Genomic DNA, 26,535 nt, shown 5'->3' with positions numbered 1-26,535 from the left:
ACAAACTGAAGTGACTGTTTACTATGTGATTACACAATGTATCTGGCTGGATGACTGTTTACTATGTGATCACACAATGTATCTGGCTGGATGACTGTTTACTATGTGATCACACAATGTATCTGGCTGGATGACTGTTTACTATGTGATCACACAATGTATCTGGCTGGATGACTGTTTACTATGTGATCACACAATGTATCTGGCTGGATGACTGTTTACTATGTGATCACACAATGTATCTGGCTGGATGACTGTTTACTATGTGATCACACAATGTATCTGGCTGGATGACTGTTTACTATGTGATCACACAATGTATCTGGCTGGATGACTGTTTACTATGTGATCACACAATGTATCTGGCTGGATGACTGTTTACTATGTGATTACACAATGTATCTGGCTGGATGACTGTTTACTATGTGATTACACAATGTATCTGGCTGGATGACTACAGGAGCGAGAAATATGGATGAGCTGTTCTCAAATGGAAGAGTTCTGAAATATTCTTTCTCGCCAAGGCAGAATGTGACTGTGAGTATATCATATTCATCAAACTCGGGGGAAATGACTTGGGCCACACAAAGGGCCCTGGTGCATCAGATGAGAGCTGATTTGGAGGTAGTCACCAGAATGTTCTCCGGGAGAACGGTGGTCAACTCTGACATCACACAGTGGAGGAGTTGGATGTTCCAGTGGGAGGAGACCAGGCTGGTAGACAGCAAGTCACCAAGCAATGATTCTGATATTGTTATTTTAACCTGGTGCAGTGTGTGGAGTCCCCTGACTATGTTTTACTTGCGGATAGCGATTTCAGATTTTCTGTGAACACACTGAAAAGTAATTTGACACCCATGTTGATCAGTCAGCACCCATTTGCATTATAAATGTCGAGACGGCAGGAGAGGGAGTTTATGCCGGAGCTGGTATTTATTCGACCAATGTTTGAAACAGCAATACTGTCAGTCTGGTAAGCATGCACAACTGAGGTTCGGTTTCTATGTGCGTTTGGGGTTCTTAACTATATGCGGTTCAACATCGCTAACTTACTGTATCTCAACAAATCAATTCGTTTTCTCGGCTATGGTTTGTGTCGTGGTCTTGGTTCTTCTTAGTCGAGGATATGTAGCATAGCTAACTGCAATGTTAGTCCATGTCTTCCCTGTGGCTCAGTTGGTAGAGCATGGTGTTTGCAACGCCAGCATGGTGTGTGCAACGCCAGCATGGTGTGTGCAACGCCAGGGTTGTGGGTTCGATTCCCATGGGGGGCCAGTACAAAAAAAATATATAATTTATTAAATGTATGCATTCACTACTGTAAGTCGCTCTGGATAAGAGCGTCTGCTAAATGACTAAAATGTAAATTACCGTAGCTTGATCAATGCAAATAAACGTGATGAGTATGGCAGTTTCCCAAAGTTTGGTGGTTTTAGACTTAACATTAACTAAATAGTTATGATATATTGTCATGCATGAAGTGGCCATACACGTTTGCTAAGGTTACTTAGCTAGCTAAAGTTAATTGGCTATCATAGCAGCCAAGGACATTAGCTAGTTTGTTTGTGCTCTGGTTACATGTAAGTAGATCAGCAGTTTACACATGATGATTTCAGCATTATGTGAAAAATCTTATTGGCAAAATATAGCTAGCTAGCTAGCGTTCCTTACTTATTGGTTAGCTACCTACCCAATGTTAGCTCTCACCTGACTGGTATAACATTATGTTAGCTAGCTAGCTACATGTATTTGTCTCTTTGTTTGCTAGTTAGCTTTCAGCTGACTGGTGATAGCTAGCTACAGAGGCTAGCTGCTGGACTTTGTACAAGCAAGCTAATGTTAGCTAGGTAGCATTAGCTACCTAGCTAATAAAAATATCTCTTTAAATGTATTGATTTAACCTCAGCTATATGGTGGTATCGAAAGCTATCTATATACAGTAGTCTTGGTTTGTTCCATACACTTCTTATGACTGGCAGCATGGTGCAAGCAGCTGTGTTGTTGCCAAGCAACTGACCCAGTGTTAGAACTCTGAGTTTCAGCTAAAAAATATGTTAGCATTGTCCGAAATGCTACCAAAAGGTAGCACATCGTTGTTTCTTAACGGACAGAAATGTGCACGTGAGGCCGATTTGAAATGATAAATTTAACAAAAACTGTTGCACCTACAAACTTAGTCAATCAGCCATTTTTTTAAGTCCAATGGTCAATTTCTGGAGGGTATAGCCTTGTTTTAATCCGCCATCTAGAATTTTACCTAGGTAGGCGCAAGAAAACACGCTTCACCATCTGGCAGTCCGATGGACGAATCTGGGTTTGGCGGATGCCAGGAGAACGCTACCTGCCCCAATGCATAGTGCCAACTGTAAAGTTTGGTGGAGGAGGAATAATTTGTTGTTTTTCATGGTTCAGGCTAGGCCACTTAGTTCCAGCGATGGAAATCTTAACGCAACAGCATACAATTACATTCTAGACAATTCTGTGCTTCCAACTTAGTTGGGGCAAGGCCCTTTCCTGTTTCAGCATGACAATGCCCCAGTGCACAAAGCGAGGCCCATACAGAAATGGTTTGTCGAGATCAGTGTGGAAGAACTTGACTGGCCTGCACAGAGTCCTGACCGCAACCCCATCGAACATCTTTGGGATGAATTAGAATGCCGACTGCGAGCCAGGCCTAATCGCCCAACATCAGCGCCCAACCTCACTAATGCTCTTGTGGCTGAATTGAAGCAAGCAAGCAATGTTCTAGTGGAAAGATTTCCCAGAAGAGGTGAGGCCAATATTGCAGCAAAGGGGGACCAACTCCATATGCATTGTGCATAGGGACATTATGCTGAAAAAGGAAAAGGCCTTCCCCAAACTGTTGCCACAAAGTTGGAACTACAGAATGGTCTAGAATGTCATTGTATGCTGTAGTGTTAAGATTTCCCTTTACTAGAACTAAGGGGCCTAGCCCAAACCATGAAAATGAGCTTGGCATTGTGATCTTAGGCTTGTGTGCGTCACTCACTCACTCACTCACTCACTCACTCAAAGCGTGTTCCCCTCCCTAACGGTGGCTGTGCCCCTGTCTCTGCAGCTGGTTGTCTCTGTGTCCTGCTAGTGGACCTGAAGGTTGACAGGCGTCGTCTGAAGCCCTCTCCAGAGAAGAAGTAGAGCAGGGGGTCGAAGCAGGAGTTGGAGGCAGCCAGACAGAGTGTCACCACCACACTCTTCTGCATGTACACCAGCTCCGAACAGGAAGTGGCAGTCTGGGACAGGAAGCTGAGGTGGACGGAGCGCTGGATGTGGTACGGCATGAAGCACAGCAGGAACGCCAGCATCACTATGACAATCATTCTGATGGCCTTAGACCCCGCCCCCTTCTGGCGCTGCGCAGTGTGTTGCCGTGACAGCAGGGCCCGGATAATCCCGGCATAGCACAGCAGGATGACCAAGAAAGGAAGCACGAAGCCCACGACCAATGAGAAGTAGTTGAGCATGATGAGCTTGTTAAGCCCGCCCCCTGTGCTGCGCTCTGGAGGCTCGAAGCACTTGGTCTTATTGGTGGCTGGGTCGTGGTGCTGACCAGTCATGAGGAAGGGGGAGGAGACAGTGCAGATGAACACCCAGATACAGACACACACCAGACGGGCGCGGCGCTCTGAGACCAGGCGCAGGTTCTGCACGGGGAACACGATGGCGAGGAAGCGCGTGACGGACATGGCCGTCATGAAGAACACGCTGCAGTAGAGGTTCACGTAGAGGGCATAGGACGAAACCCTGCACAGGAAGTCTCCCAGGTTCCACTGACCCTGAGGGAGAGGGTCAAAAACAACAAATCTATTTTAATAGCATCTCAAAGACCTGGATTCATTCAAAGGTGCATTGTCGACAATGTGCCTTTTAAAAGGCAATTTCCCCCGAAGTAAATTAGCTGTAAAAGTAAAGTGAAATGCGCTTGTCGACAACTCAGCTTTGATTGAATTTGTCCAAAATGCTGTTACAGAGCACAACCCCCCAGGAAAACAAGAAGTAGAAATAGTCCTACCTTATTAACGTAGTAGAGGACCCGTAGCGGCAGCGTGGAGACACACAGCAGGTCGGACACGGCCAGGTTCAACATGTAGATGTGGAACGCAGAACGCTGACGGAATGTTTTAACCAGAACCAACAGGGCAAAACCATTACCGGCCAGGCCGAACACCGTGATGATAGAGTACACCGTAGAGTACACCTGGAGAGACAAACACCTGGTTACAGCCAGTAGAATGCACCTGTTAACACACAGATACACCTGGTTACAGACAGAGAGTAGAATACACCTGGTAACACACAGATACACCTGGTTACAGACAGAGAGTAGAATACACCTGGTAACACACAGATACACCTGGTTACAGACAGAGAGTAGAATACACCTGGTAACACACAGATACACCTGGTTACAGACAGAGAGTAGAATACACCTGGTAACACACAGATACACCTGGTTACAGACAGAGAGTAGAATACACCTGGTAACACACAGATACACCTGGTTACAGACAGAACGGAGAATGTGGCAGGGCTTGCAAACCATTGCAGACTACAAAGGGAAGCGCAGGCGAGAGCTGCCCAGTCACACAAGCCTACCAGACGAACTAAACTAGTTCTATGCTTGCTTCGAGGCATATAACACTGAAACATGCATGAGAGCACCAGCTGTTCCGGAAGACTGTGTGATCACGCTCTCCGCAGCTGATGTAAGACCTTTAAACAGGTCAACATTCACAAGGCCAGACGGAATACCAGGACGTGAACTCCGAGCATGAGCTGACCAACTGGCAAGAAACGTCGCTGACATTTTCAACCTCTCCCTGTCCAAGTCTGTAATTCCAACATGTTTTAAGCAGACAACCATAGTCCCTGTGCCCAAGAACACTAAGGTAACCTGCCTAAATGACTACCGACCCGTATCACTCACGTCGGTAGCCATGAAGTGCTTTGAAAGGCTGGTCACGGCTCACATCAACACCATTATCCCAGAAACCCTAGACCCACTCCAATTTGCATACCACTGTCATGCCCTGACCATAGAGAGCCCTTGTTTCTCTATGGTGTAGTAGGTCAGGGCGTGACTAGGGGGTAGTCTTGTTTATTTCTATGTTGTGTTTTGTATGATTCCCAATTAGAGGCAGCTGGTAATCGTTGTCTCTAATTGGGGATCATATTTAAGTAGCCATTTTTCCCACCTGTGTTTGTGGGATATTGATAAGAGAATTATCTAATAAAGGTAAATGAATCAATAAACCATGATGTATGTATGATTAGTCATACAGCATGGTTAATGAATAATCAATGTAATAATCAATGTAGTGATCGATTGGTCTGATTAGTTCCAGAAAGTCCAGGAACCACTGGAGAGGGAAAGAAATGTGTGTGTATGCAATTAGTATAGAGAGCTACAGAAACAGATGGTAAAGGGAGTAAAACTTCAGAGTTCCTAACCTTGAAGGAAAGGAACAGGCTGAGCCAGAATGTGATAAACAGCGTGAGAAGTCAAATGGGGGATGCAGGTCACCAACAGTTTGTGTGTAAATGCATGTGCGTAAGTAAGCAAGAACTATAAAATGACTTGTTATCCTGACCTCAGAACGTTCTCATGAATAAAGCTACAGAAACCTTTTGCAGAAAGCTGAGTCCTTGCCTAATTATTTTAACCCATTGTCTTACAAACCTTGGGCATTAGTCAAGGCGAATTGATTATTATCATCTAGATATAAAATTCTTATAACAATTGGTCCTTCGACCGGGATCTCAAACTGCCGCTGTCGTTCCGAGGAGACACGGAAACCGTGCGGATGAAATATCCGTAAATCAAAGACCTTTTACTGTGGGTTCTTCACAGGCCGGTGGCAAACTGGTACGCGACAGAGGTGGTGACGAGATTCTACGAACATTGAAAAACTTAGCTGCAAATAACAAGGTTAGTAGACTTTATTCATTGTTTTGGGGAATAGCACCTGTATGATTACATTAAATAAGGAATGAGTGATACACCTGTGTGTCTGCGTTGCATGGTGAAATGAGTGATACACCTGTAGGTCTGCATTACATGATGAAATGAGGAATACACCGGTGTGTCTACATTGCATGATGGAATAAGGGACACAATTGGGTGTTGGCATTAAATGAGGAAACGATTGATGTGAGTGTGAAAGGCAAAAGCGATTGATGTGAGAGTGAAAGGCGGGAGCAAGTAGAGGATTTTAATGTACTCGGTGTTAGACACTGGAACTATCCGGAAGGGAGTTTGTATCTGGTGACCTGTCTTTATAAGTTTGTGTGAAGAAAAATGTTTTAAAGGGAACCAAGTATTCTGTGCAAATGGAAGATTGGATTTATACCCGATTCCTAACAGGAGGAGGAGGGGTCCGAAATGACTCCATGGTATCTGTGGCCACTACCAATATAAACTAGCTAAATGTTGAGTACATAAAACATAAAATTGGTGGAAAGACATTGGCCGGAAACGTAAATTGGAAGGCGAAATATAGTAATATAATTATGAGGGAGGAGGTCAGAGACATTATTACATTAATATAGGTCGCCTGTCTAAATACGTCTAGGAGGGGATGGTCAGATCTTCCGGAGGCGCAACCTAGGTCTGATTATCCATGGGAGAAGGGAAACCTAATATGGCGGAGCGAGATACAGATATTATAGTCAAAAGTTACATGAAGCAACAGATAAATAGGCTGTTAACTAGGGCTTTACGACCCCTGGAAAATAGTTTATAGTTGCATATGTATGCGACCTAATGTCCGATCAAAAGTCACCGCTATAGATAAAGTTTCAAGAAAGAGATACACATAGATTGTACAACACATAGACACATTGGGAAGTTTCCACAAGGGTAAGAGGATAATTGCGTGCGAGATGGATAATGGATCTATCAAAAGTCATGAAATAAATTATTCTGGGACCCTAGAGGAAATTACCAGTAGGACATGGACAAAGGAAAATACAGCACACACATAGAGATCAATAGCAAGTACACACAGATTGTAATTGAATCAGAGTTTTATAAATTAAAACACATAGTTTAAGGTTCTTACGAATAATCCTTCTAAAATTCTAGATTGGGAGAAGAAGCAGAATAAATACGAGTTTAACAACATGGGTAGTAAATCCTCTAAGGAGATCTTTTGACGGGAGATGAACGCTGGGAAAAAGATAAGAGGAACATTTATTTTGGCCCGAAATGGAGGAAGAAATACGATTTTAATGGATGTTTAAATGTTGAAAGATTGGAATTAATGGTAAAACAAATACATAGGGTCAGTGGGGATAAGACAGAGAAGCAGCGCACAGAGGGCCTTGACATCGCTCGGGTATGGCTGGCAGAAGCTAGAAAGAGAGCGGAGGGGGCCAAGAATAAGGGAGTTACTAAGAATGAAGGTTTGGGTAGCCAGGAGCAGACAGAGAGGACTCCCACGGCTCCCACAGAGACACCATCTAAACCCAAATTATACCCCTCCCTGGCTGACCAGGGGTGGCGGGAGAACCCAGATGACGAGGTGGTGGTAGTGAGACGGAGGCAACCACATCAAGTGCCGCCCATACCAATACCCCCTCCCCCATATGCTGGTCCTCAGGGAGCCAAGGGAAGTAGAGAGGAAGAGGTACAGGAAGGAGGACAGGTTTTAACAAACTTATGTAGAAAGTGGATAGAACCCGAGGACAGGAAGTGCTACAACTGCAATATAAAGAGATATGCAGTACACTATGAGCAGCATGGCAAATGTGAGAAAGAGAAGAAGGAAAGGAGCAGAGTATTTGATGGCCACTCTAGGAGAGATTGCAGGGAATGGTAGAGGTGACAAAAGAGAACAGAATAGCAGGAAAGGAGAGAAAGAGGAATACAAGTGTTTCAATTGTCACAAGCTAGGACAACTTGCTAGACATTGTAAAGCACCGTGTAACCACTGCAAGGAGGGAAACCATTCTCGTAAAGATTGTAACAAAAACAGAGACAAGAAAGGCCAGAAAGGGGGTCGAGACAAATACAGAGAGAAGGTCTGGCGCCCACAGCCAGACTCAGAGGAGGAATGAAAGGCATGTTCAATCACATAAACCATTGAGGAAGTTTAAAACGAATGATTGGGGGGAGTACAATGGAATTATAAGTATTATTAGGTTTTGTTTATAGTCAACTTTTGGGTTTTTGAATCAGTGTCGTAGGATGAAACGCTGACCAAGTGGTTATTTTATGGGAAAAGGAGCGCTTAGCTCTCTTTGGAGAAAACATTTTTTCCTAGGGACAGGATATCTTAAAGGGGTATACACACATGGCATTTTGGAAGTTTCAATAAACACATGAAATTCTTTTGATAGGGAATGTTCTGGGAACCTGGGATACAAAATGTAGATAAAGTTCTTAGCTTTAATTTGTTTAACTTCTCTAGGGCCAGTGGGACGATTTCGTCCCACCTACGTAACAGCCAGTGGAATCCCGTGGCGCGTTATTCAAATACCTTAGAAATGCTATTACTTCAATTTCTCAAACATATGACTATTTTACACCATTTTAAAGACAAGACTCTCGTTAATCTAACCACACTGTCCGATTTCAAAAAGGCTTTACAACGAAAGCAAAACATTAGATTATGTCAGCAGAGTACCCAGCCAGAAATAATCAGACACCCATTTTTCAAGCTAGCATAGAATGTCACATAAACCCAAACCACAGCTAAATGCAGCACTAACCTTTGATGATCTTCATCAGATGACACTCCTAGGACATTATGTTAAACAATACATGCATGTTTTGTTCAATCAAGTTCATATTTATATCAAAAACCAGCTTTTTACATTAGCATGTGTCATGACGTTGGCCTGTGGGTAAGGTTTATGACCCCCCCATAAATACCTTTCTCCCTTCCCCTCTCTTTCTGACCCTACTGAAGGACTTGAATAGCCTGTGTTAAATATAGAGAGTCTGGGAACATCAAACAAATGGGGAAAAGGAACCATATTTTGGTAATAAAACCAGTTGGAAACATGCTTGGGAACGTAATGAGTATGGATGTCAGTTCGGTTGTCATCTGAGACATTATGACTGATGACAGGACGACAAACTGTACCTGAGAAAGTATACACCCTCTAGTTATCAGAGTAACATGGAATTGTTATGCAATTGAAATGTTTGATATTGAAATTGTTTGTTAGGAGATTAAATGTAATTTTAGCTTCCAAATGAGAGAATTGGGTTTTCATAAGGAAAGTGCCCTGCTTGATCAGTGGCCCACCCCTGTGAAGAGACAGGGGTTATAAACGATGAAACACATCCTTCCCCCTCTCCACTATATAAGCCTTTGACGAAAAGATAACACATGTTCCAGTACGTGAGGTCTGCAGCCTCTACGTTAGAAGGACACACGTCAAGTACAGAACTAAGCCAACCTCGGCGTGAGCTTTGGTGGCGAATGGTATGAACTTTGAGCTTAATCACTACAGAAGTGATACTTCCTAGCCGTTGAGTTAGCAGCGGCCGCTGAAGACGGGGGCTAGGAAAGGACGGACGACGGATCCAGTCTAACAGACAGACGAAGATACCACCACGTATCCAATTTACCACCAGAGACATTCTTCCGAGGACAGGAAGATCTGTTGGCCAACCCGGCCAGCATCTACGACCAATCTACCGAAGCGCAGCTCAGAGTAAATATTTATTGCATTTTCCTTTTCCAAATGGGCGGTAATTTAGAATGCATAAGATAATGTATTTACGATAGCATAGCTGCTGTTTCTTTGTTCCTAAGTCTTCCCGCTTTTTCATTCAAGCCCAACCCCCTTTCCTTTGTGTAACCAGCCATCATGTATGACATCATTTGTATTCGGTGTATTTGTAATTGTGTGATTAGTTTAGGTATTTAGTAAATAAATAATTAAACCCAATTTTGTATTGCTGATTCAACTTGTTAGCCAGGGTTCGTGAAGATAGCCAAGAATTTACAACTTTCATTATGAGACTGAAAATAAGATAAGGGTTAATATTGACTGCTATCGATGTAAAATATTACTAAGTATTTTAAGAGTTTATTCGGAAGATAACGGCTCTATAAACGTTCTTCCGTGGTGCTCCGACTTTCTAGTTAATTACATTTACATGATTAGCTTAAATCAGGTAATATTAATTACAGAGAAAGGATTTTATAGGTTAGCATGTCATATCACTTAATCCGGCATAGCCAAAGACACGACACGACACATGTGACGTTCAGAACTAGCATACCCACCGAAACTTCCGGTGAATTTACTAAATTACTCACGATAAACGTTCACAAAAAACATAATTATTTTAAGAATTATAGATACAGAAGTCCTTTATGCAATCGCTATGTCCGATTTTAAAATAGCTTTTCGGTGAAAGCACATTTTGCAATATTCTGAGTAGATAGCTCGCCATCACAGGCTAGCTATTTTGACACCCACCAAGTTTGGCCCTCACCAAATTCAGAATTACTATCAGAAAAATTGAATTACCTTTGCTGTTCTTCGTCAGAATGCACTCCCATGGCTCAGTTGGTAGAGCATGGTGTTTGCAACGCCAGGGTTGTGGGTTCGATTCCCACGGGGGACCAGTACGGGGGAATTAAAAAAAAAAAAAAAAAAAAAATGTATGAAATGTATGCATTCACTACTGTAAGTCGCTCTGGATAAGAGCGTCTGCTAAATGACTAAAATGTAAAATGTTGGTTTGGTTCCAAATAATCCATAGTTCTATCCAAATAGCGGCGTTTTGTTGTGCGTTCAAGACACTATCCGAAGGTTGACGCGCCCGGCGCGTTAAGTGACAAAAAATGTCAAAATATTCCATTACCGTACTTCGAAGCATGTCAAACGCTGTTTAAAAATCAATTTTTATGCAATTTTTCTCGTAAAAAAGCGATAATATTCCGACCGGGAGTCGTTGTTTTCATTCAAAGACTGAAAATAAAAATAGAGTCTTCTCGTGCACGTGCCCCCAGTCTCATTGTTCTCTGATCGACCACTATCCAAATGCGCTACTGTTTTTCAGCCATGGCCTGCAAAGTCATCATTCAACATTCTGCCGCCTTCTGAGAGCCATAGGAAGTGTCACGTTACAGCAGAGATCCTCAGTTTTCAATAAAGAGAGTGTAGAAGGGCAAGAAATGGTCAGAGAGGGCACTTCCTGTAAGGAATCTTCTCAGGTTTTGGCCTGCCAAATGAGTTCTGTTATACTCACAGACACCATTCAAACAGTTTTAGAAACTTTAGGGTGTTTTCTATCCAAAGCCAATAATTATATGCATATTCTAGTTACTGGGCAGGAGTAGTAACCAGATTAAATCGGGTACGTTTTTTATCCAGCCGTGAAAATACTGCCCCCTAGCCATAACAGGTTAATAAGGAAGTGATCTGATTGAGAGGATGCTAAGCTACAGGACTGTTTCGGCTAGCACAGACTTTAATATGTTCCTGGATTCATCCGAAGGCATTGAGGAGTTTACCACATCAGTCACCGGCTTCATTTGTATTTGTATTTATTATGGATCCCCATAAGATCCCCATTACTCTTCCTGGGGTCCAGCAAAATTAAAGTAGTTTTTCAAAACATTACAGTACATTCACAGATTTCATAACACACTGTGTCCTCAGGCCCCTACTCCACCACTACCAGATATCTACAGTACAAAATCTGTGTGTACGTGTGTGTATAGTGCATATGTTCGTGTGTGTATAGTGCTCCTCGACTCCTCTAACCGGGGTACCTGCTCCTGTCCTCTAACCGGGGTACACTACAGTCCTGTCGTCTCCTCCCTCTGCCCGGTCTTCCTACGGCCCTACAGACTGCGGAAGCCCTGTTTACTCACGTCTTCCGGCACTACGGGGTGCCTGAGGATATAGTGTCTGATCGGGGTCCCCAGTTCACGTCGAGAGTCTGGAGGGTGTTCATGGAACGTCTGGGGGTCTCGATCAGCCTTACCTCGGGTTTCCCCCCCCCCCCCGAGAGAAACGGGCAGGTAGAGAGAGTTATCCAGGATGTGGGCAGGTTTCTGCAGTCCTATTGCCAGGACCGGCCGGGGCAGTGGGCGCCGTTCGTGCAGAACTCGCATTCCCCTTTCAGTGCGTATTGGGGTACCAGCCGGTTCTGGCGCCGTGGCATCAGGGTCAGACCGAGGCTCCTGCGGTGGATGACTGGTTCAGGTGCACGGTGGAGACATGGGAGGCCGCCCATGTTCACCTTCAGCGAACCGCGCTTCGCCAAAAGACCAGCGCAGACCGTCACCGCAGTGGACCGGGTCTGGCTCTCGCCCCGAAACCTGCCCCTCCGCCTGCCCTGCCGGAAGCTGGGTCCGCAGTTTGTGGGGCCATTCAAAGTCCTGAGGAGGGTGAACGAGGTGTGCTACAGACTACAGCTTCCCTCTGATTGCCGTATTAACCCCTTGTTCAATGTGTCTCTCCTCAGGCTGGTGGTGGCTGGTCCGCTCCAGGAATCTGAGTTGCGGGATGTTCCTCCGCCCCCTCTGGACATCGAGCGGGCCCCGGCGTACTCCGTTCATTCCATCCTGGATTCGAGGCATCAGGCAGGGGGCCTTCAGTACCTTGTGGAGTGGGAGGGGTACAGTCCGAAGGAGGGGTGCTGGGCCCTGGTTGCGGATGTGTTGGACCCTGAACTGCTGCGGGAGTTTCACCGTCGCCGCTGGAGCCGCACGTCAAGAGGGCGGGGGTACTGTCATGACTTCCGCTGAAGTCGGCTCCTCTCCTTGTTCGGGCAGCGTTCGGCGTCACCGGCTTTCTAGCCATCGCCGCTCCATTTGTTTTGTCTTGTTCCATACACACCTGGTTTTCATTCCCTAATCACACTGCATGTATTTAGTCCTCTGTTCCCCTCCATGTCTTTGTGTGAAATTGTTTTATGTTATGTGGGTATTTGTCACGCACCAGGCTTTTGTTCATGTTCCGTGTTTTGGGCACGTTTATGTACTTATGTGCTTTCGTTTTGGACCGGAATAAAAAGTGTGCCTGTTACTACACTCTGCTCTCCTGCATCTGACTTCTACACCTGCATTGCTTGCTGTTTGGGGTTTTATGCTTGGTTTCTGTACAGCACTTTGAGATATCAGCTGATGTAAGAAGGGCTATATAAATACATTTGATTTGATTTGTACGTTGGCTAATAGGACCGATCGTAAAGGTAGATTACCCTCTCAGTGACGGATCCTTACAAGGCATCCGGACGACGATATCTTCATCTTTTCCTCCTGTGAATGACGGGGATGAGGGCCTGTCGGGTGTCTGGAGTAAATCCTTTCCATCCGACTCGAAGACGAATTCCTCCAGTACAGGTTGAGTAATTGCTGCCCTGATATCAAGAAGCTCTTTTTGGTCATAAAACACGGTGGCAGAAACATAATGTTCAAAATAAGTTACAAATAACACGAAAAAACATACACAATAGGTTATGGGATCGTAAAATGGTGGCCATCTCCTTCGGCGTCATTATCCATGTTTGTGCGTATTCATGTGTCTTCTGTAGCTCTTCACAGTCCAGTGCTGCCCTGTTCTGAGCCAATTGTAATTTCCCGAGGTCCCTCTGTAGCACCTGACCACACGACTGAGCAGTAGTCCAGGTGTTAGAGCCTGTAGGACCTGCCTTGTTGATAGTGCTGGTAAGGCAGAGCATTGCTTTTATTTAACTTACTTGCCTAGTTAAATAAAGTTAAATTTAAAAATGTAGAATGGACAGACATCTCTCCATCTTAGCTACTGTTGTATAACCATGTTTTGACCAGGACAGTTTAGAATCTAGGGTTACACCAAGAAGTTTAGTCACCTCAATGTGCTCAATTTCCACATTCATTCCAAGAGGTTAGGGTTTAGTGAATGATTCGTCCCAAATACAATGCTTTTATTTTATTGTTTATTTTTTTTTAGGACTAACGTATTCCTTGAGACCCGTTCTGAAACTAACTGAAGCTCTTTGTTAAGTGTTGCAGTCATTTCATTAGTTGTAGTTGCTGATGTGTATAGCGTTGAGAAAGTATGGTGTGGGTTTTTCTTTTGTTTCCCTCCTAGTGGGTAGATTTAGTGGGCGCTCAGGGTGGGTGTGTCTTAGGTTCCAGTCAACTTTCAGTGAAGTCCCCCATGAGTGTCTTTTAGAATCCCTCCTAAAACAACCACCCGTTTCATTTTGGTTGTTGTCAGTGACCCTTTGTTAGTTCCCCATTCTATTTGAGCAGCATTTTTGGTTTTCTTGTGGGGTAACGTAATAGTCCCCACAGTGACCGTACGTACATAACCCAACCAGAAGCCATGGATTACAGGCAACATCAGCACTGAGCTAAAGGCTAGAGCTGCTGCTTTCACACTATTCCGGACGCTTATAAGAAATACAATGCTACGACCTTTGACGAGCCATCAAACTGGCAAAGCGTCAATACAGGACTAAGATCGAATCCTACTACACTGGCTCCGACACTCAGCAGATGTGGCAGGGCTTGCGAACTATCACGGATTAGAAAGGGAAACCAAGCCGCGAGCTGCCCAGTGATGTGTGCCAACCAGACGAGCTAAATGCCTTCTATACTTGCTTCGAGGCAATACTGAATCATACCACCCCAACAGGTCCACAGTCGAGGCTCCCACACTACCCTATCCCACCTGGACACGAGGATCACCTATGGTGCCATGATTTTCTTTATTTTTGATACTGAATGTTATCAGATCTTCAACCAAAACCTAATATTAGATAAAGGGAACCTGAGTGTACCAATAACAAAAAAAGTATACTTATTTTATGTATTTAAGGTGGTGACACGCCCGTAATTTATGTTATAGTTAAAAGTTACTCACCTTGTGTTCGTTGTTCCTGTAAAGAAGAATATTTGTGTTTTCCGTGTGAGATTATCCTTGAATGTGTGGGATTGTTTGAGAAGAAACAAATACCTCAATAGAGAACATTGTTCAATGTAAGAAAACCTGCTCCCGACTAGTTTATTCCTCCCGACTAGTTTATTCCACCTTTCCCTTTAGAGCAACCTCAAAGTACTTGGTCCGCTCACAGTACAGATAATTCAAAAGTATAACCTTTTGGTCGACATGGGTCCCAGACTGAAAAGATTTGTCATGGACCCTCAGATCTGAGGGTGAGCTCCCTGCCATGCAAGACCTCTATACCAAGTGATGTCAGAGGAAGGCCCTAAAAATTGTCAAAGATTCCAGCCACCCAAGTAATGGACTGTTCTCTCTGCTACCGCACGGCGAGCAGTACCAATGCACCAAGTCTGGAACTAACAGGACCCTGAACAGCTTCTTCCCCCCAAGTCATAAGACTGTTAAATAGCTTGTCCGGGTAGCTATTTACCTATCTGCATTCACATGCGCTGCTGCTACTGGTTATCTATCCTAGTCACATTATTATGTATGCAGATGACTCAACACTATACACATCAGCTACTACAGCGACTGAAATGATTGCAACACTCAACAAAGAGCTGCAGTAAGTTAGTCCTAAATATTTCAAAAAGTAAAAGCGTTGTAATTAGGACAAGTCATTCACTAGACCGCAACAAAATCTTGTAATAAATAATGTGGAAATTGAGCAAGTTGAGATGACTAAACTGCTTGGAGTAACCCTGGATTGTAAACTGTCATGGTCAAAACATATTGATACAACAGTAGCTAAGATGGGGAGTCTGTCCATAATAAAGCGCTGCTCTGCCTTCTTAACAACACTATCAACAAGGCAGGTCCTACAGGCCCTAGTTTCTACCTTCTTAACAACACTATCAACAAGGTAGGTCCTACAGGCCCTAGTTTCTACCTTCTTAACAACACTATCAACAAGGCAGGTCCTACAGGCCCTAGTTTCTACCTTCTTAACAACACTATCAACAAGGTAGGTCCTACAGACCCTAGTTTCTACCATCTTAACAGCACTATCAACAAGGCAGGTCCTACAGGCCCTAGTTTCTACCTTCTTAACAATACCATCAACAAGGCAGGTCCTACAGGCCCTAGTTTCTACCATCTTAACAGCACTATCAACAAGGCAGGTCCTACAGGCCCTAGTTTCTACCTTCTTAACAACACCATCAACAAGGCAGGTCCTACAGGCCCTAGTTTCTACCTTCTTAACCTGTTAGGGCTAGGGGGCAGCATTTGCACGTCTGGATAAAAAAAATGTACCCGATTTAATCTGGTTACTAATCCTACCCAGTAACTAGAATATGCATATACTTATTATATATGGATAGAAAACACTCTAAAGTTTCTAAAACTGTTTGAATGGTGTCTGTGAGTATAACAGAACTCATTTGGCAGGCAAAACCCTGAGACATTTTCTGACAGGAAGTGGATACCTGATGTGTTGTATTGACTTTAAACCTATCCCATTGAAAAACACAGGGGCTGAGGAATATTTTGGCACTTCCTATTGCTTCCACTAGATGTCACCAGCCTTTACAAAGTGTTTTGAGTCTTCTGGAGGGAGATCTGACCGAACAAGAGCCATGGAACGATGATGTCCCATTAGACACCTGGCGCGCGAGTTCATGTTGGGTACCCTCGTTCCAATACGTTATAAAAGAGTATGCATTCGTCCACCTTGAATATTATTCATGTTCTGGTTAAAAAAGGCCCTAATGATTTATGCTATACAACGTTTGACATGTTTGAACGAACGTAAATATATTTTTTCCCCTCGTTCATGACGAGAAGTCCGGCTGGCTTAGATCATGTGCTAACAAGACGGAGATTTTTGGACATAAATTATGAGCTTTTTTGAACAAAACTACATTCGTTATGGACCTGTGATACCTGGAAGTGACATCTGATGAAGAGAATCAAAGGTAATGGATTATTTACATAGTATTTTCGATTTTAGATCTCCCCAACATGACGTCTAGTCTGTATCGCAACGCGTATTTTTCTGGGCGCAGTGCTCAGATTATTGCAAAGTGTGATTTCCCAGTAAGGTTATTTTTAAATCTGGCAAGTTGATTGTGTTCAAGAGATGTAAATCTATAATTCTTTAAATGACAATATAATATTTTACCAATGTTTTCTAATTTTAATTATTTAATTTGTGACGCTGACTTGACTGCCGGTTATTGGAGGGAAACGATTTCCTCAACATCAATGCCATAGTAAAACGCTGTTTTTGGATATAAATATGAACTTGATAGAACTAAAAATGCATGCATTGTCTAACATAATGTCCTAGGAGTGTCATCTGATGGAGATTGTAAAAGGTTAGTGCATCATTTTAGCTGGTTTTATGGTTTTGGTGACCCTGTCTTTGACTTGACAAAACATTACACACAACTCTTGTAAATGTACTGTCCTAACATACTCTAAATTTATGCTTTCACCGTAAAACCTTTTTGAAATCGTAAAACGTGGTTAGATTAAGGAGATGTTTATCTTTCAAAGGGTGTAAAATAGTTGTATGTTTGAAAAATTTGAATTTTGACATTTATTTGGATTCAAATTTGCCGCTCTTGAAATGCACCTGCTGTTGATGGAGTGCACCACGGGTGGCACGCTAGCGTCCCACCTAGCCCATAGAGGTTAACAACACCATCAACAAGGCAGGTCCTACAGGCCCTAGTTTCTACCTTCTTAACAACACCATCAACAAGGCAGGTCCTACAGGCCCTAGTTTCTACCTTCTTAACAACACCATCAACAAGGCAGGTCCTACAGAGCCCTAGTTTTCTACCTTCTTAACAACACTATCAACAAGGGCAGGTCCTACAGACCTTAGTTTCTACCTTCTTAACAATACTATCAACAAGGCAGGTCCTACAGGCCCTAGTTTCTACCTTCTTAACAACACTATCAACAAGGCAGGTCCTACAGGCCCTAGTTTCTAACTTCTTAACAACACTATCAACAAGGCAGGTCCTACAGGGCCTAGTTTTGTCACACCTGGAATACTGTTCAGTCGTGTGGTCAGGTGCCAAAATTTCATTTGGCTCCGAACAGGGCAGCACGGCTGGCCCTTGGATGGACACAGAGAGAAAACATTAATTATATGCATGTCAATCTCTCCTGGCTCAAAGTGGAGGCGAGATTGACTTCATCAATACTTGTATTTGTGAGAGGTATTTACATGTTGAAAGCACAGAGCTGTCTGTTTAAACGACTAGCACATAGCTCAGACACCCATGCGTACCCCACATGCCACAAGTCCAGAACAGACTATGGGAGGCGCACAGTACTACATAGAGCCATGACTACATGGAACTCTATAACATATCAAGTAACTCATGACAGCAGTAAAATTATATTTTAAAAAAACAGATAAAGATACACCTTATGGAACAGTGGGGACTGTGAAGCAACACAAATAAATACAAATTCCTAGTTATAGACTGACCAGGTGACATGGACTGACCAGGTGAATCCAAGTGAAACCAATGATCCCTTATTGATGTCAGCTGTTAAATCCACTTCAGTCAGTGTAGATGAAGTGGAGGAGACAGGTTAAAGAAGGATGTTTAAGTAAAGACACAATTCAGACATGGATTGTGTCTGTGTGTCATTCAGAGGGTGAATGGGCAAGACTTTAGCCCCTTTGAACGGGGTATGGTAGTAGGTGCCAGGCGCACCGTTTTGTGTCAAGAACTGCAACGCTGCTGGGTTTTTTTCGCACTCAACAGTTTCCTGTTTGTATCAAGAATGATCCACCAGCCAAACAGCGTCAAGCCAACTTGATACCAACGTGGGAAGCATTGGCGTCAACATGGGCCAGCGTCCCTGTGGAACGCTTTCGACACCAACAAGTTGAGGCTGTTAAGGGCTAAGGAGAAGGTGTTCCTAATGTTTGTTATACTCAGTGTATATACAGTGCATTCGGAAAGTATTCAGAGCCCTTGAATTTTTCTACATTTTGTTACTTTACAGCCTTATTCTGATATTGATAAATACTTTTTTTCCCCCTCATCAATCTACACACAATACCCCATAATGACAAAGCGGAAACATGTTTTTTGAAATTTTTGCAAATGTATTACAAAATAAAAAAACAGAAATACCTTGTTTACATAAGTAGTCAGACCGTTTGCTATGAGACTTCAGATGTTTCTGCAACTTGGAGTCCACCTGTGGTAAATTCCATTGATTGGACATGATTTGGAAAGGTACACACCTGTCTATACAAGGTTTCGCAGTTGACAGTGCATTTCAGAGCAAAAGCCAACCCATGAGGTCGAAGGAATTGTCCGTAGAGCTCTGATACAGGATTGTGCCAAGCTTGTAGCGTCATACCCAAGAAGACTTGAGGCTGTAATCGCTGCCAAAGGTTCTTCAGCAAAGTACTGAGAAAAGGGTCTGAATACTTAAATGTGATATGTTTTTAATTCTTAATACATTTGCAAAAATGTCTAAACCTGTTTTAGCTTTGATGTGGGGTATTGTGTGTAGGTTGATGAGGATTTTTGTTTTCAATACATTTTATAATAAGGCTGTAACGTAACAAAATGTGGAAAATGTCAAGAGGTCTGAATACTGAATACTTTCCGAATGCCCAGTACATACTGTATCTACCTCAATTACCTCCTACCCCAGCACATACTGCATCTACCTCAATTACCTCCTACCCCAGCACATACTGTATCTACCTCAATTACCTCCTACCCCAGCACATACTGTATCTACCTCAATTACCTCCTACCCCAGCACATCGACTTGGTATTGCTACCGTGTATATAGTCAAGTTATCATTACTCATTGTGTATTTATTATTATTTGTATGATTACATGTTTTTACTTTTCTATAGTTTCTCTATTGTCTTTCTCTCTGCATTGTTGTGAAGGCCCGTAAGTAAGCATTTCACTGTTAGTCTGCACCTGTTGTTTACGAAGCAAGTGGCAAATAAAATCTGATTTGATGGCGAAGAACAGTTTGCAAAACTGCATATCTATGGCTCTGGTCTGCCTGAGGACTGAGTGAGGGTAAATGGTAGGCATGTTCTCTGCTATCTATCCACTGGACACACTGATTGAATCAATGCTGTTTCCACGTCATTTCCAGTGGTGTGAAGTACACAAAAATACTTTAAACTACTATTTAAGTCTTTTTAGGGTTTCTATTTTTGACAACTTTTACTTTTTAATCCACTACATTCCTAAAGACAATAATGTACTTTTTACTCCATACAGTTTCCCTGACAACCTAAAGTACTTGTTACATTTTGAATTCTTAGTAGGACAAGAAAATGGCCCAATTCATGCACTTATCAAGACAACTCGTGTTCATCCCTACTGCCGCTGATGTGGTGAACTCACTAAACACAAATGCATCTTTTGTAAATTATGTCTGAGTGTTAAAATGTGGCCCTGGCTATCCATATATTTAACAAGAATATGGTGCTTAATATAAGGAATTACAAATTATTTAGACTTCTACTTTTACTTTTGATACTTAAATATATTTTAGCAATTACATTTACTTTTAATACTTAAGTATATTTAGAACCAAATAGACTTTTACAAAGTAGTATTTTACTGAGTAACTTTCACTTGAGTAACTTTCTATTAAGGTATCTATACTTTTACTCAAATATGAAAATTGGGTACTTTTTCCACCACTGGTCATTTCAACAAAATAATGTTGAACCAATGTGGAATAGATGTTGAATTGACTTCTGTGCCCAGTGGGTACTTTAAGTTTTAATGATTAATCTAGGTAGAGGGAGGGTCATGTGAAAATGTGTTAAATAATATACTGTATGTGATTTGGCGACATAGTCATTCCTATTCTAAATACTCTACTACAGTCCCTTATATCAGCCCATGCCTGTTCACAACAACGTGGATCCTGATTATTCTGTCACCACTGTAACTTACTGCCTGAACACACTGCTTCTGTTAGATACCAATCAATCTCTCTCATTGCACAACTTTCCCATAGCATAGAAGTATATCAATGAGTGGGCATCTGCCCTTTGCGTGACGCATGGACGGACGGGGGAGCAGACAGACAGGCAGACATGGTTACCTGGTTACGGAAGTCATCGATAGACAGACAGTTGGTCGTGTTGTCCCTCAGAGTCACGTTGTCAAACTCCTCTAGATGCATGTCTGGAACACACACACAGACAGACAGTATGAGAAGAGAGGAAGACAGACAGTATGAGAAGAGAGGAAGACAGACAGTATAAAAAGAGAGGAAGACAGACAGCATGAGAAGAGAGGAAGACAGACAGCATGAGAAGAGAGGAAAACACTTTTCTACAGAGTTCAGGTACGCCTCTGCATGAAAGAAAAGAAAGTTGAGGAGTTTAACAACAATGACATCCCGTACTAGGGCAGAACCAGGAAAACAGAGCAGTTTTATGTTTGCTTTGATGGCAACCTACAAAACATGTTATCTCAGCTTTGTTTGTCGTAAACCTTTGCTGTTTATGAAGCAGATACTAATCTGATAATTTTCTGGACAAGAGTTTCCACAGAACACCAACAGAGCCCCCGCATTGTTGATTTAGCAAATGACTCCTGGGCCTTCGCAATTGCGTCACACAATTCATACACAGCCACTGCTCCTCTGCTCCGGGATCAAGCCTAAATTGGCTTTAACTTTCACTGCTGCAGAGAATACCACAGAACACCCCAACCCGCCCTGCTGCAGAGAATAACACAACCCGCCCTGCTGCAGAGAATAACACAACCCGCCCTGCTGCAGAGAATAACACAACCCGCCCTGCTGCAGAGAATAACATAACAGTTATTGGGTCAGGATTGTTCTGTTATGCCAGTACCAGCTATTGGGTCAGGACTGTTCTCACAGTACCAGCTATTAGGTCAGAACTGTTATGTTATGTCGGTACCAGTTATTGGGCCAGGAATGTTCTGTCAATACCAGCAATTGGGTCAGAACTTATGTTCTGTCAGTACCAGCTATTGGTCAGGACTGTTCTCACAGTTCCAGCTATTGGGTCAGGACTGTTCTGTCAGTTCCAGCTATTGGGTCAGCACTGTTATGTTCTGTCAGTACCAGTTATTAGGTCAGAATTGTTATGTTCTGTCAGTACCAGTTACTGGGTCAGGACTGTTCTGTCTGTACCAGTTATTGGGTCAGGACTGTTCTGTCAGTACCAGCTATTAGGTCAGAATTGTTATGTTCTGTCAGTACCAGTTACTGGGTCAGGACTGTTCTGTCAGTACCAGCTGAAAAACATCCTGTTAGTAGCTATATTAAACACCTGACAGACATCCTGTTAGTAGCTATATTAAACACCTGACCTGACATCCTTTTAGTAGCTATATTAAACACCTGACAGACATCCTGTTAGTAGCTATATTAAACACCTGACAGACATCCTGCTAGTAGCTATATTAAACACCTGACCTGGCAGACATCCTGTTAGTAGCTATATTAAACACCTGACCTGACAGACATCCTGTTAGTAGCTATATTAAACACCTGACAGACATCCTGTTAGTAGCTATATTAAACACCTGACAGACATCTTGTTAGTAGCTATATTAAACACCTGACCTGACAGACATCCTGTTAGTAGCTATATTAAACACCTGACCTGGCAGACATCCTGTTAGTAGCTATATTAAACACCTGACCTGACATCCTTTTAGTAGCTATATTAAACACCTGACCTGATAGACATCCTGTTAGTAGCTATATTAAACACCTGACCTGGCAGACATCCTGTTAGTAGCTATATTAAACACCTGACCTGGCAGACATCCTGTTAGTAGCTATATTAAACACCTGACAGACATCTTGTTAGTAGCTATATTAAACACCTGACCTGACAGACATCCTGTTAGTAGCTATATTAAACACCTGACCTGACAGACATCCTGTTAGTAGCTATATTAAACACCTGACCTGACAGACATCCTGTTAGTAGCTATATTAAACACCTGACCTGACAGACATCCTGTTAGTAGCTATATTAAACACCTGACCTGACAGACATCCTGTTAGTAGCTATATTAAACACCTGACAGACATCCTGTTAGTAGCTATATTAAACACCTGACCTGACAGACATCCTGTTAGTAGCTATATTAAACACCTGACCTGACAGACATCCTGTTAGTAGCTATATTAAACACCTGACAGACATCCTGTTAGTAGCTATATTAAACACCTGACCTGACAGACATCCTGTTAGTAGCTATATTAAACACCTGACCTGACAGACATCCTGTTAGTAGCTATATTAAACACCTGACCTGACAGACATCCTGTTAGTAGCTATATTAAACACCTGACCTGGCAGACATCCTGTTAGTAGCTATATTAAACACCTGGCAGACATCCTGTTAGTAGCTATATTAAACACCTGACAGACATCCTGTTAGTAGCTATATTAAACACCTGACCTGACAGACATCCTGTTAGTAGCTATATTAAACACCTGACCTGACAGACATCCTGTTAGAAGCTATATTAAACACCTGACCTGGCAGACATCCTGTTAGTAGCTATATTAAACACCTGACCTGGCAGACATCCTGTTAGTAGCTATATTAAACACCTGACCTGACATCCTGTTAGTAGCTATATTAAACACCTGACCTGACAGACATCCTGTTAGTAGCTATATTAAACACCTGACCTGACTGACATCCTGTTAGTAGCTATATTAAACACCTGACCTGACAGACATCCTGTTAGTAGCTATGTTAAACACCTGACAAGTATCATGCGTCAATCATCCACATCGACGGGACAGAAGTGGAGAGGGTGGAAAGTTAAGTTCCTCGGCGTACACATCACGGACAAACTGAAATGGTCCACCCACACAGACAGCGTGGTGAAGAAGGCGCAGCAGCGCCTCTGCAACCTCAGGAGGCTGAACAAATTTGGCTTGTCACCTAAAACTCAAACTGTTACAGATGCACAATTGAGAGCATCCTGTCTCGCTGTATCACCGCCTGGTATGGCAACTGCACCGCCCATAACCATAAGGCTCTCCAGAGGGTAGTGAGGTCTGCACAATGCATCACCGGGGGCAAACTACCTGCCCTCCAGGACACCTACACCACCCGATGTCACAGGAAGGCCAAAAAGATCATCAAGGACAGCAACCACCCGAGCCACTGCCTGTTCACCCCGCTACCATCCAGAAGGCGAGGTCAATACTGGTGCATTAAAAATGTGACCGAGAGACTGGTAAACAGCTTCTCTCTCAAGACCATCAGACTGGTAAATAGCCATCACTAACATAGAAGCTGCTGTCAACATACTGACTCAAATCTCTGGCCACTTTAATAAATGGATTTAATAAAGGCATCATGAGTCACATTAAATAACGCCACTATAAGAATGTTTACATATCCTACATTACTCATATGTATATACTGTATTCTATACCATCTACTGCATCTATGGCACATTGTAACGGTTTTGACTTGAGGTTATCGTTTATAGGGGTGCCAGGTAGGTTGTGTCTACCAGAGAATATATTAGTTTCTCCTTTTGGTTTGGGAGGGAATGAGTCCCATCTGGTCCGTCAAGTCTACCCCAATACAAAGGACTCATGTAAAAGACAGGATGGAAATACACTTTTCATAAACCCTTAAAACATTGGAAAGAACTTCAAAAACAACTATTCTTTAGAGTGGGTTGTATTAACAACATAAATGATCACACACACATAACAATATACAATAATGAGCTCTGGTTCCTCCAGAAATGTCCTGTACCTCGGACCTAAAAAGAGTCCAGCCCGGTTAACAAGTTCAGGGAACTCAAGTGAACTTAGTCACGCAATGTTTGTCCGTTCATACCAGTATAGCGTAAACCCAGTATCAATCATACAATCAAAATAACTATTATTTTACCACACAACTATAAAGCGTATCACATCTTAATAACTCCTCAACAACTAACTACATAAATCATCACGGTATACATCACACCAAAACAAATGAAATACCGTATACAAAAAGGTTGTAGTCAGACAAGCCAATCCGCCGACAGATAACCAGCGGAGAAAGGCCACGAAGAACAATGGAGAGGTGTCGTCCACGGACGCAAAGAGTGGATCCGGTCCTGGGTAAACTTGCTATTAGGCTACAAATCACACTTTTAACTGCAACACAACAAACGGAAGAGAGATGCTTCAGCACTGAGGGTTGAACACATCCTCATTCACGTCTCTATCACAACCCCACTTTTGCGCAGCTAATGCTGGCTATTTAATTGGGAATTAAAGGGGAAGCGCCCTATTGGAAGGAGAAGCACTGAGACGGTTCAGGAAAATTCAGGGCCGTCACAACATGGCTATCGTTCATCCATATATTTATATGTACAAATTCATATTCATCCCTTTACATTTGAGTGTATAAGGAAGTCGTTGTGAATTTGTTAGATTACTTGTTAGATATTACTGCACTGTCGGAACTAAACGCATAAGCATTTCACTGCAATCGCACTAACATCTGATAATTATGTGTTTGTGACCATGAAAATTTGATTTGATTTTCTAGTAGCCATGTTAAACATCTGACAGACATCCTGTTAGTAGCTATATTAAACACCTGACCTGACAGACATCCTGTTAGTAGCTATATTAAACACCTGACATACATCCTGTTAGTAGCTATATTAAACACCTGACAGACATCCTGTTAGTAGCTATATTAAACACCTGACCTGACAGACATCCTGTTAGTAGCTATATTAAACACCTGACCTGACAGACATTCTGTTAGTAGCTATATTAAACACCTGACAGACATCCTGTTAGTAGCTATATTAAACACCTGACCTGGCAGACATCCTGTTAGTAGCTATATTAAACACCTGACCTGACAGACATCCTGTTAGTAGCTATATTAAACACCTGACCTGACAGACATCCTGTTAGAAGCTATATTAAACACCTGACAGACATACTGTTAGTAGCTATATTAAACACCTGACAGACATCCTGTTAGTAGCTATATTAAACACCTGACCTGACAGACATCCTGTTAGTAGCTATATTAAACACCTGACATACATCCTGTTAGTAGCTATATTAAACACCTGACCTGACAGACATCCTGTTAGTAGCTATATTAAACACCTGACAGACATCCTGTTAGTAGCTATATTAAACACCTGACCTGACAGACATCCTGTTAGTAGCTATATTAAACACCTGACAGACATCCTGTTAGTAGCTATATTAAACACCTGACAGACATCCTGTTAGAAGCTATATTAAACACCTGACCTGACAGACATCCTGTTAGTAGCTATATTAAACACCTGACCTGATAGACATCCTGCTAGTAGCTATATTAAACACCTGACCTGACAGACATCCTGTTAGAAGCTATATTAAACACCTGACAGACATCCTGTTAGTAGCTATATTAAACACCTGACAGACATCCTGCTAGTAGCTATATTAAACACCTGACCTGACAGACATTCTGTTAGTAGCTATATTAAACACCTGACCTGACAGACATCCTGTTAGAAGCTATATTAAACACCTGACCTGACAGACATCCTGTTAGTAGCTATGTTAAACACCTGACCTGACAGACATCCTGTTAGTAGCTATATTAAACACC

At 42.6% G+C, this 26,535-nt stretch overlaps 1 protein-coding gene across 2 annotated transcripts; it reads right to left on the bottom strand.

Annotated features, from left to right (window-relative positions):
* Positions 1–909: 909 nt before the first annotated feature.
* Positions 910–25,156, bottom strand: cysltr1 (cysteinyl leukotriene receptor 1). Of its 2 annotated transcripts, none has more exons than XM_045717781.2 (4): positions 24,913–25,156; positions 20,996–21,078; positions 4,031–4,216; positions 910–3,794 (listed from the first exon to the last, which is right to left on the bottom strand). In XM_045717781.2, the coding sequence occupies exons 2-4, from the start codon at positions 21,074–21,076 to the stop codon at positions 3,027–3,029; spliced, it is 1,035 nt and encodes a 344-aa protein (XP_045573737.2). In that variant the 5' UTR covers positions 21,077–21,078; positions 24,913–25,156; the 3' UTR covers positions 910–3,026. The 2 variants fall into 2 exon arrangements, with proteins under 2 accessions (XP_045573737.2, XP_045573735.2); XM_045717779.2 differs by having other exon boundaries at positions 24,906–25,155.
* Between the last annotated feature and the right edge of the window lie 1,379 nt (positions 25,157–26,535).

Source organism: Salmo salar, chromosome 05 (genome assembly GCF_965601325.2).
Source record: "Salmo salar chromosome 05, fSalSal1, whole genome shotgun sequence".
Classification (NCBI taxonomy): domain Eukaryota; kingdom Metazoa; phylum Chordata; class Actinopteri; order Salmoniformes; family Salmonidae; genus Salmo; species Salmo salar.
This window is presented reverse-complemented; position numbering and strand designations above follow the sequence as displayed.

Excerpts from the sequence above, each read along its gene's own strand:
- cysltr1 (XM_045717781.2), bottom strand. The coding sequence starts at position 21,076 with ATGCATCTAGAGGAGTTTGACAACGTGACTCTGAGGGACAACACGACC. Across the intron at positions 4,217-20,995 it reads TCGATGACTTCCGTAACCAG|GTGTACTCTACGGTGTACTC; the intron begins GTAACCATGTCT and ends TTGTCTCTCCAG. Across the intron at positions 3,795-4,030 it reads TCCTCTACTACGTTAATAAG|GGTCAGTGGAACCTGGGAGA; the intron begins GTAGGACTATTT and ends CCTCTCCCTCAG.